General features: G+C 40.6%; 1 protein-coding gene across 1 annotated transcript in view; it reads right to left on the reverse strand.

The window, feature by feature from the left end:
* GPD1 (glycerol-3-phosphate dehydrogenase 1) overlaps positions 1 to 14,239 on the reverse strand; it is a 42,064-nt gene that overhangs the window by 1,835 nt on the left and 25,990 nt on the right. Inside the window, exons 6-7 of the mRNA XM_069970156.1 lie at positions 10,139 to 10,372; positions 6,113 to 6,219 (exon numbers count right to left, since the gene is read on the reverse strand). Of these exons, the coding sequence (XP_069826257.1) occupies positions 6,113 to 6,219; positions 10,139 to 10,372 (341 nt within the window). The remainder of the gene's footprint in view (positions 1 to 6,112; positions 6,220 to 10,138; positions 10,373 to 14,239) is intronic.

The raw sequence follows: 14,239 nt of genomic DNA on the forward strand, positions 1-14,239 counted from the left end.
TTAGGAGCCTGTTTTGGTCATTCTGGACTTAGTGGATGCCATCACTTAGCTTCTTTTTTCCTCTCTTGTTTTCAGGAGTGGACCAGTGTGAAGCACCAGGATATATCCAGTTCTCTGGAGAAATCAGCTTAGCACCAAGTGATCCTGATTTAGATCTTACTAGGCCACCTCTCTGTGGAGGGGAAAAGTCATACAGACTAGCTTTCTCCTCACTGGGAAGAAGGGTAATCCTAATGCTAAACACCTGCCTGGCCTGGAATATTGTCATACTGTGTGCATTAAACGTCATTGACTTCAATGCACTCCACTGAGGTCAATTAAAATGCGGTAATAATAGACGTTATTTTACGATATTAATTGGTTCCAGAATGACCATTGCATGTTGAAAATATTGTATGTTGAAAATATTGTATGTTGAGACCAAAATTCTATGAAAAACAGGCCCACTTAAAAAGCAACACAGGACATGTACTATCACACTTAGACAGCCAACCAGTGCAGGCACTTCACTAAATACCAGTAAAATTGCCACTTTCACTGGTTGACCATCTAGCTATTCACATGTGCCGCTGATCAGTCTCAAGTTTGGATTGTCCAAAAAGGACCATTGTATGTTGAAAATATTGTGTATTGAGGCCATTGTAAATTGAGGGATTACTGTAATACACCTTCAGAAATAGGGGTGTTCAGGTACTCTATCACGATCTTTTTATGTGGGCAAAACTATGGAGCATGCAATGGCCAATGGCCGAATTATGTTGCCACAACATTTGACAATACAAAAGCTGCAGTTAGCCTTATTACTGATGGGCAACAGAAGATGGATTTTTACTCTTCAGTGTATAAAAAGTTAATTACAGAATACCACAAAAAAAGAGTATTTAAACATATTTTAAAAATGCTAGATTTACAGTAATAACCAATAGATAGATACAATTTTAAGGAAAATATTATTATTATTATTATTATTATAATAATAGGGAAACACTTTCAGTTCTTCGCTATATATACATACAGTGGTACCTTGGTTTAAGAGTAACTTGGTTTAAGAGCGTTTTGGTTTAAGAGCTCACATTTTTTCAAAATTGTGACTTGGTTTAAGAGCATTGCTTTGGTTTAAGAGCCCCCTGTACTGGGTGGGAGCGTGAGTGGGGGAGGGGCATGGTCTGCATAGTGTGGTCTACAGCACTGTACTCTGACCTAGGAAGTCTCCCTCACCTTCCAAATCATAGCAGATCCACTTAAGGCTGGGGCTTACATCAGGGGACAGGACTGTGGATGTAATCTCACCATAGCTGTAACCCCTCTCTCCCCGGACAGAGAGCGCTGCTATACTGTGCCCACATCTGCCCTGCTTATTCCTTCCTGCTCCCTGCAGTCTTTATCAGCCCTTGTGTTTCCCATCCTCTCCATTACTGTACAGTAACTTATAATATCACATATTCTGCTGTTTCTGAATGTTTGTTTCATTTGTTTTACATGTTATTTAGAATAATAAATCATTATTTTTGGGGTGTGGAACCAATTGTCTGCATTTCTATGATTTCTTATGGGAAAATTTGCTTTGGTTTAAGAGTGGATTTGGATTACAAGCACGGTCCCGGAACGAATTATGCTCGTAATACAAGGCACCACTGTATATTTATTATAAATACAGGAGGAGATTTATCAAACATGGTGTAGAGTGACACTGGCTCAGTCGCCCCTAGCAACCAATCAGATTCCACCTTTCATTTTCCAAAGAGTCTGTGAGGAATGAATGGTGGAATCTGATTGGTTGCTAGGGGCAACTGAGCCAGTTTCACTTTACACTATGTTTGAAAAATCTCCCCCTGTCTTTATAGTTTTTTTGTTTTTTTTTTGCAGTCATCACAGTCTCAACAAAAAGTCACAGCTTGGAAGCCCTGATGAAAGACACACACTCCTATGTCACACAGTCCTGGAGTATTCCACAATGAGGAATCTTTCGGTCAGCCTTCAGCATGACACACTGCTAGATGGCTCATTTAGAGAGTTTTGTTAATAAGGCTGCACAGAGTAGATGAGATCCAATGCCGGCACAGCTAGCATAAATATACAGGCAGCCACACTGATGCATTCACAGCATCACATTAACACCCACTACAGCTCAGACAATAGACTATAGAAGATATCAATTATGATCCCTGCTGTTACCAAATTTAGAATCCGTCAGCAGAGATCTGTGTCCCTGAGAAGAAAACAGGCGCCCGCTGTGCCCGCCATTGATGTGGTAACTTGTGAGTGACAGCGGCTGATTTACTTTTCATTTGGTCTATTATGTCTGATAATGTGCTGCACCACAATAAAACCATTCAGACATATACAACAATTATTGTTATTACATCCAGTAAATTAGATGCAGATGTGTGCGGCTAGGTAGGCACTGGAGAGTGACAGGCTATCAGAACAGACATATTTTCTCTTTAATAGGTACTATATAACATTATGCAGTCAGAGGTATACGTGCAAAAGGCCGTCCAAGAAGCTCTTGTTTTCTAAATGGAGCTTACAACTACATAATCCGGGGAATGGGTTAAGATTCTGAGCAGAACATTGGTTCAGGATTCATGTTTAGGATGGCATGACAGAATGGATGACCTCCAGAGGTCAGACTGGTAGAGAAAAGAAGACTACAAGAAAAACCTGAGGCTAGGAAAGTACTGCAGATGGAGTCGTTTAATTATATTATGGACAGTCGTTTTCTTATTTTCTGTGGAAGTAAGCAAGATGACTTGTCAGACATAAGATTTAGCCTAGTCCCCTGGTTGTCCATTGCAGCAAAAAGTCACCAGAGAAAAATTAAGAGTACACAGAACCGTTTGGCCAGTGAGACCATCATTGCTTCTTTAACCCTTTAAGCACATATGTGTAGTTTGTTTTATTGAAATATAACAGAAAGGCTATGTTCACACAACGTTTTTTCAGCTCAGTTTAAAATGAAGCCCGTTATTTTAAGTCTAAAATAATGGACGTCATTTAGCAGCCTAGCCTCCTCTTAGTGCAATGACTGGTGTTTGCACATTATTTTAGTTCGGGGTTGCTAATTGAACTTTGGGTGCGGATTAATTGAAAAGTCCATTGAATTTAATAGTAAAGATGGAGAAAGAACGGTGGAAAAAGGAAAACTGTGTGAACTACTAATAAAAAAATGTCCGCTGTTTGCAAAAGAAGTCCGAAAATAATGGTCATGTTCATTATTTTGATGTCTGCGGCAAAAACGTCCGTTATTCAATGCATTGTGCACATTGGATGTCCGTCTTCCCATTGACTTTAAAGCATTGCCATTGCAGTCAGTTAAATTATGGCAAAAATGATTGTTATTTTAAATATGAAAATCAGCCACCTTTTCTCTATTTTTGACGTTGTGTGAACATAGCCATAAGAGATTACAAATGCACAGAAAGAAGAAAAGACCTGACACACAAAGACTTATAGATTAAGGGTCTGTTCACATGTACAGACTCGCTGCGTAAAACTCGCACAGAACTCGCATCAAACTCGCATGAAAGTAGCTATGTTTTTTATGGTGTTGAACTTGACTGTGAAAATCAAAACTCGCATGTAAAAAAAAATCGCACCAAACACGCAGCGAGAATACACATACATTGACTTGATAGCAATCAGTATCGCTGAGGATTTATGTGTGAGTAACTCACAGCGATAAATACGCAGCGAGTCTGTACGTGTGAACAGACCCTAAATCTTACTTCTTTTTTTTTATTTTAGGTTTTTAAATTCACTGGCCTAGATTTATTAGTCTGGTAGCCAACGATCTCTTGATCATCAGGCATTAAATTATCCGGTAGTCGCCTGCCATGCAAATGTGTGGGCAAGTATCAGGAACTATTCCTGGTGTTGAGATGGAACTTTAGACGTGACATAGCAGGCCCGCTCAGTCATTCAGCGCCAGAGGCGGAACACTGCTACAGACACTTAATTTTCCGTCGTATAAGATGACTGGGAGTAAAAGACGCCCCCCAACTTTTCCAGTTAAAATATAGAGTTTGAGATATACTCGCCGTATAAGACTAGCCTTCAACGCACACCAAATAAAAATTAATAAAAAAACCCATCAGACAGCACTGAGAACTGAGTGGCAGAGAAGGAGGTACAGTAATACAGGTAGGATACAAGGGCGGGCCAGATGGGTGAAAGAGGTGTGTTTTTCTGGGCACAGCACCACTCTGCCATATCTCTGTGCCGTATCTATTTTTTCCATACCCCGGACGCCTGGGTTAAAAAGTAGTCTTATACACAGGAAAATACAGCACCTCTGTAATTAATTTAATTACTTGTAGGCTGGTCGAGTAGTTGCTAAGTACTACAATTCCCAGAATACATTGCTTTTCTCATCTCTTTATCACATTCCTCCTATCTTGCCTACTCCCCCCAGCAATCTTGCCTATTTAGCGTCCAGAGCTGTTGCAGAACATCTTATTTCACTGCAGACTACTACACAATCAGTGAGGTTCACCTGCTGTGCTTATTGCCTGTCTGCTCCAGTCTGTAGCATAATTCATCACAAGGCATCATGCTGTAGAAACCCCTAACTATACCTAAATGTCCCAGTAAAGATATATGTAGGCTGGTCAGAGTGACTTTATTCGGGATGGGGCTGGAGCTCAGAGACAAGATCCAGCAAAGCCTCCTGTGACATCAGAGGATGATGCGTTGTCTCGGGAGAGAGAGAGGAAAAGGAGACAATACACATTATGCAGTTCTTGTATTTTCAATTTTCTTTCAGGGATGAATTATACAAAAACCTGCTGAATCCAGTACTATTAGTGATAAGACTATATTAGTACATTATAGATCATGGGGTATCATGTTTTAGTTAAATAAAATTTTCCGATACCTTTAAATGTATTCCTGGTTCCTGCCTCACCTTTCAAGGTGTGATTTCTGTGAAACACCACAGCATTTCAGAGTAAATCATAGTACATAGTGCAATGGCCCAGAAAGGTATTTATTGTCAGGCGTCTGGAGATGTATTGTTGCTATTGGCAACCTTAGACAGTCTGTATTCGGACCTATGTATTTGCTTCTTTTTCCTAACTCTCTTATGGAGATAGTGTTTTCTGTCATATATTTATTTAATATGTTGGTATGTATTAATCTCTAATGAGACAAGTGTTGAGCTTGATCAGTGCTACTCCCCTGCAACCTATCACACTCTAGTGATTGGCCAGGGGAAAGCTAGCTCCGCCCACCTTTTACCCAGAAGGGCTGTGCGGTCTTGTCAGTGACATTGGTAGTCTGGAATTGCCAGAGTCACATCTAACCTCCACACGTCACCTCAGTAATCCTGTCAGACTCCATCCTCAGCCCCCTAACCTGTTTCCAGTCAGCCATAAGGATTAATACGTGTCTTCTAAGTCTCAGCAGGACATCCTCTGTATTTATTAGTGCCTGCTGTCGGACTGGTGAAGTGATAGAGGGTCTCCCATTCACCGTCCACATCTTCCTGGCTTCCAAGTCAGTGTGTCCATGCGTCTTCCTCCTACATGATAGCGAGCATTGACAGCGTCAAGTCTCTTCAGTAACTTCAAGTACCTATTCACACGTACCTTATATAGGCTGGAAAACCGCAAAGTCCCTGGAACAGGTCTGTCTACTTGAAACCCTATTTATCCACCAAAAGTCTAAGCTATAGTAACCAAGGTAACCCTCCCCCTGAAGCAAAGGACTCTGATCAAGCCAACAGTTTACCGTCATCAGATCCCCCTGTATTGAATTGTACATAGTTATCCTTCAAGTAAGGTCTTAATATACTTTCACCGCTATTGTGTGAAGACTTTTATTAAAAATGTTATGTCCCTGTATGCTGAAGAAGACAAGGGCCCCAACACCCTCAGACCCCACCGTGAAAGGAAGGTTTCAGAAGGTGAGCCCTAAGGTTGCACTACACCACCCAGCCCCTCAACATATCACCGCACAACACCAAAGGGACATTATAATAGTACAAGTAGAAAATGGTTGGTCTGCCTGGCAGCTATGTAGATGATATTGTAAGCATACAAGTTACAACTAAAAGACAAAGTAAAAACATTAGGTAACAAAATCTACACCCCCATATCTATCTTGTACTTACTTCTCTACCATGTTTTTGCTCTTCAGGATGTGGTTGAGCTCAGCTGATGTCTGTGGTCCCTGGAGTTTTTGTCCGTTCAGCATTTCGTTCTCCAGCTGCTCTATAGACTGAAATAGAAAACATGATTTCTTTGGTCTAAATTAAGCAACACACCAACCTTAACATATCACGATAAATTACAACTAGGCCTAACTAGGAAAACCTAGTTAGGCTTGTAGTAAAGCCATATATGACAGTCGCGCATAAGGCATGGCTTGTTTGATGTGTGGGTCCTAAAGGAGAAGTCCGGCGAAAATTTTTATTAAAGTATTGTATTGGCCCCCAAAAGTTATACAAATTACCAATATACACTATTTACGGGAAATGCTTAGAGGATGATGGCAGGGGGACACTGGAGGGACACAGGGCACTGGAGGTACACTGAGCATCCCTCAGCCATTATCCTCTGCAGCAGTCACAGCCCGCACAGCTCTGGGAGTCGGGTCGTGACATCACCATGTTATCCAGGAAGTGAAACCTTGATGCAGTAGTAAGTGCAGGGAAAAAAAACACTTTATAAGCATTTCCCGTAATAAGTGTATATTAGTAATTTGTTTAACTTTTTGGGGCCCATACATACTGTAATAAAAATTTTCGCCGGACTTCTCCTTTAACCCCTATTACACGGGGCGACCGAGAGGAGCAAACGAGCGCTGTCAGCGCTCCTTGTTCCCCACTTGCTCATCGTTGCAGTCATTTGTTTAAAGACAAATGACTGCAACGATAAACTGACATCGTTCATGACGGCTGATCTTTGCCTTCTATTACACAAGACAATTATCGGCCATAACGGCTGATATAGGCTGAATACGGCCGATAATCGTTTCGAGTAATAGAGCCTTTAGGGTTAAGACAATCTGTGTCTCTGGGGTTCTGATCCTGCACTTATTTCTAACATAGTCCACTTTACTAATTTCCACAAATTTGAACATATGATTCATCTCATTAAATGGATGCTTCCTGGATGCCACATATGGAATATAGTTGTACTAAAAGCGAGTAAGCAGGAATTCACTGAGTATTTACATTCACAGAATATAATCACAGTGTTGAAACGCTAAACCTGTATATTACCTGTATACCTGTCATAACGAACAATTGGATATGACCATTTACCTACATATTACCAATGTATGTAGAGTATGGCTCTACTGACTTTAGTGAGGTAATTTCTTATTTTTTAATCAGTTCACTATGAAGAGCAGGTACATAATGTGTAATGGGACTCTTGCAGGATTGTAATACCCTCTATGTTCTATAGATGGGGCCATGTGCTTTACAATTTATGGCCTTTGGCCAAAATTATGACAATCCACCAGATTGTAAAGAAATTTTCTACTATGATTCTTACTATGATGCTGGTGTAAACCAGCCTGTGGCCAATAAGATAGCACAAGCCAGAGGAAGAACTCATCAGCGGAATGGAGAAAGGGGAGTATAAGTAATTTTTTTTTTCTCTTAGGGGTACAAACAGAGCACTTAATGTCACATTATCATTGTGTGGGGGCACAAAGGGATGACATTACTACTGTGTGGGGACACAAAGAGCGACCATTACTAGCATTAGGTGTTACTACAGGAGGCTTTACTGTGTAAGGGCAGAAAGGGGGCACTATTACTGAGTGAGGGTGCAAAGCTTTATTACTGAGTGGAAGTGAAAAGTGGAGGTCTGACAACCAGACCTGTTCACTGCAGCCCTTTCCCAGGTATAGAAGCCATTGACTGGTTTATAACCCCTAGATAGAGTATCCAGAAAGGATTTAAAGCCAATGACTATATCCATGTTTTTCACATAGCCTTAGGGCTTTATCCAACTTCAGCAGCCACCGTTAATCAAATGCTGAACGATCGGTTTCGGATGGACTCGAGCATGCTCCAGGTTCGTTCATCTCTAATTTCAAGTAAAGACAGACATAAGGGGGGGAGGGAGATTTATCAAGGGATGTAAAATATACACTGGTGTAAACTGCCCAAGGCGACCAATCACAGCTCAGCTTTTTGCTCAGGTAAAGTTAAAGAGCAGCTCTGATTGGTTGCTGTGGTAAGGTTACACCAGTCTATATTTTATAACCTTTGATAAATCTTGGCCAAAAGGTTTACATGAACTTTCATCTGCTTTTCTAGCAAGAAATATAATTTCACAACCGTGTACAAAATGAGGAAGTTTAATGTAATGCAATAAGGACACAACTTTTAAGTCAGGGAATAGTTATTGATGTTAATAGGATGAAAGGTCACACTTCTCATCAGAATATCTTCTACATTAATCACAGATGGTAGTTCTTGGTAAAGTGAACTTGAATAATGTTACTACTGAGTAGAGCCCGATACTACTTGCTCTTTTTTATAATATATATATTTTTTCTTTAATACATTATTATGGGGGCTGCCATCTTGCATGAGCTGTTTTGAACAGCATTTTAGTCACATGCTTTTTGGCAAGCCCTCTGGACATAGACAAAATGAATTCTTTGTATGGGGTTTTGTAAGCATGCTCTATGACCTGTACAAAGGCTATTCTACAGAGGAAGGGAGGCTGCGCTGCTATTGCCTTATCTATACACTGGTGACACCTTTTGCTGAACAGATGAATATCAAGCAGTCTACTCCTTATCATCACAGACAGAATGGGAGATCTTATCTTAGTATTAGAATTAGTGATCAGAGTAAAAAACATTTCATGATTATTTTAAAATGTATAGACAGTAAAACAGATAATTAGAAGAAAAAATCATCACTAAAAAGTTTTTAAAAGTATGTTTAACAAAAAAAAGAATAATAATTTAACTATAATAATTTAAAAGATTAAATTATTCACTCTAATTTATTATTGGTATTGGTATTTGACGAGTGCCGAAAAAGTCTTCTTCGTTGGGCTCTGTTAAAGGAATCTAACATAACAAACTGCCTCTTGTTTAAAGGGAACCTTAATGCACTGTAGTAAAGTTTCCCGTCTGACAACTTCTTTCAAATTAACTTTTCATTTGTGTAAATTTTTTTTTTTTTTTTTACACTTTTTAACATTAGATTAGTTTAACTATTACTGAACTCTTTAAATTTTCACATTGGCCACCAAACCTCATAGTAAGTCGACTTTTCCTGTTGTGTGGAGATCACTTCTCAGCAGTCATCTCACTGTCATCACAGATAGGACTACATCACAGATAGGACTACAATGATATTATGATGCTGGAGACAGAATGTACACAATTACACTATTCACATCAGGTGATTGGGACAGCTCAACATCTCCCTGAACATTGACCTTTGCAAAGGTTGCAGAGCATACCCATAACACTTTCCCAAATAAGTCAATAAGTTGTTTTCTGACTTGGTCTATGTAGCTAATGTAAGGCCACTCTCATTCACACACTACATTCACGCCTCAGGCTAGATGGCCATATTTATGTAAAGATAAACAAAAAAAACCTTACAAATCAGAAAATCAATAAATGATAGAAATCAAGAAATGATAGGGAAAATTATGAGGAAGAAAAACAGCTGTGGGTGACTGGGGCAAGTGGGGGTGACTAAGGCAGGAGGGCAGCTGAAGGGTTGACTGGGGCAGGATATATATCAGCACAGCATCTCCCTCCCACCCCTCTCAGCCTGGGCACACATGCTGCCCTCAAGGCCGCTCGCACACAGGTTACCGGTCTGTGGAGGAGGAGGAGGCCACAGGGCCCGCGGGATCGGGTGTTGGCATCGCTGTGGGTGCTAGAGCTGTACAATGGGATTGGAGGTGCGGTGGTGGTGGTGGGGGGGGGGGCAGTGCAACAAAGACATGTGAATGCTCAGTGGTACCATGGTAGCTACTTCAGTGTCTGTATCTCACCATTTTTTTTTTTTTTGCAGAATGCTATTATCCCAGTTGCATTTGTCTAATACAACTTTTCAGAACGAAAGAGGAAAATGCACTTATAAAGAATGATGGCATATATACAGTGACATCTCTACTTATTACATAAAGAAATCCACAGTTCTTACCTTGCCAGTGCGGGCAAATGCTTCACCAACTTTTCTATTTCTGCCCCCATAGCATGTGGTGATGAGATCAGCCACACCGCAGCTCTCCAGGAAGGTGGCCGATGTGACCGGTCCAGCACAAAACAGTTTGGAGAAGGCGATCATCTCCATTAACCCTAGACGGATAACAGCAGCTTTTGTGTTATCGCCAAAACCAAGTCCATCACAGAAGCCGGCTCCAACAGCGACAATGTTCTGTCAAGAGAGTACAACATTCATCAGTCAAGTCACCAATACAAAATCTATTCACACATCAACCACAGTTTCCAAGGGACTATGGGGGAGATTTATCAAACTGGTGTAAAGTAGATTTGTCTTAAGGCCCTATTATGCCAAAAGATGTCTGACAGACTATCTTACAGATTTTTTCAGCCAAAGCCAGGAATGGATTTGAAAAGAGGAGAAATTTGAGTCTTATCTTTACGACCTGTTCTCTGTTTATAGTCTGTTCCTGACTTTGGCTGAAAAAAAATCTGTCAGATAATCTGTCAGACATCTTTTGGTGTAATAGGGCCCTTGGTTGCCCCTAGCAACCAATCAGATTCCACCTTTCATTTTCTAAAGAATCTGTGAGGAATGAACTGTGGAATCTGATTGGTTGCTAGGGGCAACTGAGACAATTCTACTTTACACCAGTTTGATAAATCTCCCCCTATGTCTCCGGATATGGGGTGATAGGTGTACATACACTGAGCTGCTTTAAGATGGAGCCTATGAGCTATCCAGGGGCAAAGCTGGGTGGGTGACTGGTTATTTGTCGTGTAATGCTGGCAGACACACAGCCTGGCAACAGCAGTAAAAGCTTGTGAAATATTGCCTATGTCTCTGAAATGATATGGATGTAGTAATGGAAGTAAAAAGCCACAGTCTGTGAAATCTCGTCTAGGGGAAAAAATTTTAAGGGGTAATCCGGTATCCGAAAACTACATGAAGTGTGAATGCAACATCACTGATGTGCAATGGTCTGCAGTGAAATGAGATGTTCTGAAAAAACTTGGGGGGGGGGGGGGGGGGGGGGGAGGGGAGCAGGCAGGGTGAAAAGGCTGTGATGAACAACTAAAGGGAAAACAATGAATTCTGGGAATTGTAGTACTGAGCAACTGTTCAACAAATATGTAAAATCACTAAATACAGAAATTAGACCCCAAAAAACAAAAAGGATTTTGGTGGCTTCAGGACTGGGGCGGGCGGATAAGCTATGCTATATCCTTCTGCAACATGTTTCTATTTTTACCTGATGTCAGAGTATCTCTTTAAATGTATTACTATGTGAAATACTAAAACATTAAGCAAATTTTTAACACTGCGAAATGTAAACTTCCTCTTTAAATTGCAGGTCTCAACATTACCACTAATGGTATAGGTCTATAATGCAGAGACAACTCCTTAAAACTTAAGAACAATAAAAAAATAATGGTTATTTGCACATGGCACAGTATAATAAAAGTAGAAAATGGGTAAATGCTGAAAAGAATACAGTTGTCAATGGATAAACATAACAGTAACAGAAAAGCAGAAAAGAAAAAAGAAAAAAAAAAAGAAAAAGAATGAACTGTATCAGCAGCTTGGAATCACTTATCTCGGCCTTAGTGCACTGAATGCAGCCTATTAGAATAGCACTTAATGAATTTCTGTCCTGATGCGTATACAGCTGTTCACTGTCCTAACCAATCCATTGCTCAGCGGAGCAGAATGTTCTTACATTATTGTAATAAGCCTGATTACAGCAGATGGCAAGGTAGGAAAACTACCACCAGAGGAGAAGGAGCTTCTAATGAAATCACATTAAATAAAATACAAATTAAACAATAATTAAATTGTTCGCACTTATTGAGCATTTTATACAACGCCTAATCTTTTCTTTTATTTCACACTGAATGAAGTCAGTGACGCTTGACTGCGGCTGTCCAGAACACTGAATGCTGCACTTCCTTGTGTGGCTGGGCACCCTGCTAACAAGATCTGCTTACTATATATAAGTATATGGAGAAACAATACACGCTTCAGCCCCACAAGGCTTCTCTGTGGCTGGGAACCCTGCTAACAGATCACTACTTACTAGAGATGAGCAAACTTGCTGAAAGTGCATGGAGGAGGTGGATGCAGCCCAAGGAGTGCTGTATCCATGTTTTCCAGGTAGTCCTTGGGCTGCATCCACCTTCTCCAAGCAGTGGGATTCAAATGCTGATCGTTTTGGTTCTTGTGAACACAAACATTCAGCAAGTTCGCTCATCTCTATTGCTTACTGTATTTATAAGTGTGTAGACAGAAACACTGCTTGCTTGAGTCCCACAAGGCTTCTCTTTCAGCTAGGCACTCAGTTGGGCAGGACTTATATCCAGGGCCGTCTTACCCATTGCGCATGGTAGGCGGCTGCCCGGGGGCCTCGCGTCCTAGGGGGCCCCTGCCCGCTGTGACATATTCCCTGTCCCCGGTCCCCAAGCAAGTTCCCTTGTAGGTATTGTGCCTGTGCTGCTGTCAGCCACTCCCCCCTCCCCCACTGTCCCTCTGCATAAAAGCCCTATTGTCTCCCTGTATACTGTATAATACAATATACAGGGAAACAACATGGCTTATATACAGAGAAGGGCAAAACAACATGTCTCATATAGACAGAGGGGCAACAACATGACTATTATATTATATAAGAACCATGTTGTTTCCCTGTATACAGTATACAGGGAAACAACATAGTTCTCATATATAATAGTCATGTTGTTTCCCCTCACCTGTATACCCCACATATACATGTACATTGTTGCATTGCATTGTATAGTAAAAATACTTAAAATGCAAGTGTGCAAAGTGCTGTCTCCATTGCTTTTTTTGGATACTTTGAAGCCAACCTGGTCTGGTTTGGTGAGGCATGCATGCACGGTTATTTTTTTGTTTTTGTGCTGCTGAGAGACTGTGTTGTGAATTAAAGTTTATGTTAACAATAACTAGTATTTTTTATTGTAAGTAATTGTATTGGCTAGGGGCGGGGTTGCAAAGATGGGGCTTTTTAGATGGCGGCGGCCACGTGCGGGGGGATTGGGGGGGGGGGGATGCAATTCACACCTCTGCCCAGGGGCCCATAATGCTGTTAAGACGGCCCTGCTTATATTTACGGCCCTATTCACACATTAGTAATCCTGTCCCTAATTGTGGCCCCGCAACTACGGACAGGATTCAGATGTGTATCCGTCCCCATCCGCATTTGTAAGGACCCATTGATTGTATCAACTATGGATGTGTAAAAGGGTCCATTCAAATCAATGGGATACGTAACTGTGGACAGAATAATACTGACACGTGAAAGGGGAAACTAGACCAAACATTTGAAAACATGCCAAAAATAGCTTGATACATGAGCGCTGTAGATTTTGAATACAATTTGCATGTGCACATCGACATTTAAAAAAATGACTATGATATTGTGCAGATTTTCTACAGTGCACTTTATGTAGCTACCCACATTGACATTTTTGATGCATCATGTTATCCACACCACAGGTCCTCTATCTGTATATGCTATAAATATCATTAAAAACCCTTCTATAATTTCCATTCATCTGTTAATAAGCACAGAGTATTCCAAAGGAATGGGAAACGACTCTACTATATATTTCTTATATAGAAACATATAGTATATTTGCAAGCACATAATAACTCCTTGTGCTGCATGAGCTATTGTTTCATTCTTTACACCATTTCTAATCCTCTTATATTGCATTATATTATGCCGCCTTATTGCCAAGTAACCAGCAATCCTAAAGAATGTTGTACACTGGAAAGTGGATTGAAACAAATGGCAATTCTCACTGAGAATAAAGACCTGAAGTGAATATAACCTCCTATTAACTATTTGTTTAAACATTAACTAAATAAAGAACTATTGAAACTCTACGCCTGGCAGTAACAGGGCAAGCGCCAAGCCAAAGTCAATAGTTCTCATTTGCATAATAGTAAGTAAACATCCTTGTTTGTGACCAGAATTATTATCGCTTAAAGGCCGCCAGGTCTGCCAACAGCCAGGCATTAACATGGGCACTCTGGCTTTAAGAAGCTTTTTTTTTTTAG

Source organism: Dendropsophus ebraccatus, chromosome 5 (genome assembly GCF_027789765.1).
Source record: "Dendropsophus ebraccatus isolate aDenEbr1 chromosome 5, aDenEbr1.pat, whole genome shotgun sequence".
Classification (NCBI taxonomy): domain Eukaryota; kingdom Metazoa; phylum Chordata; class Amphibia; order Anura; family Hylidae; genus Dendropsophus; species Dendropsophus ebraccatus.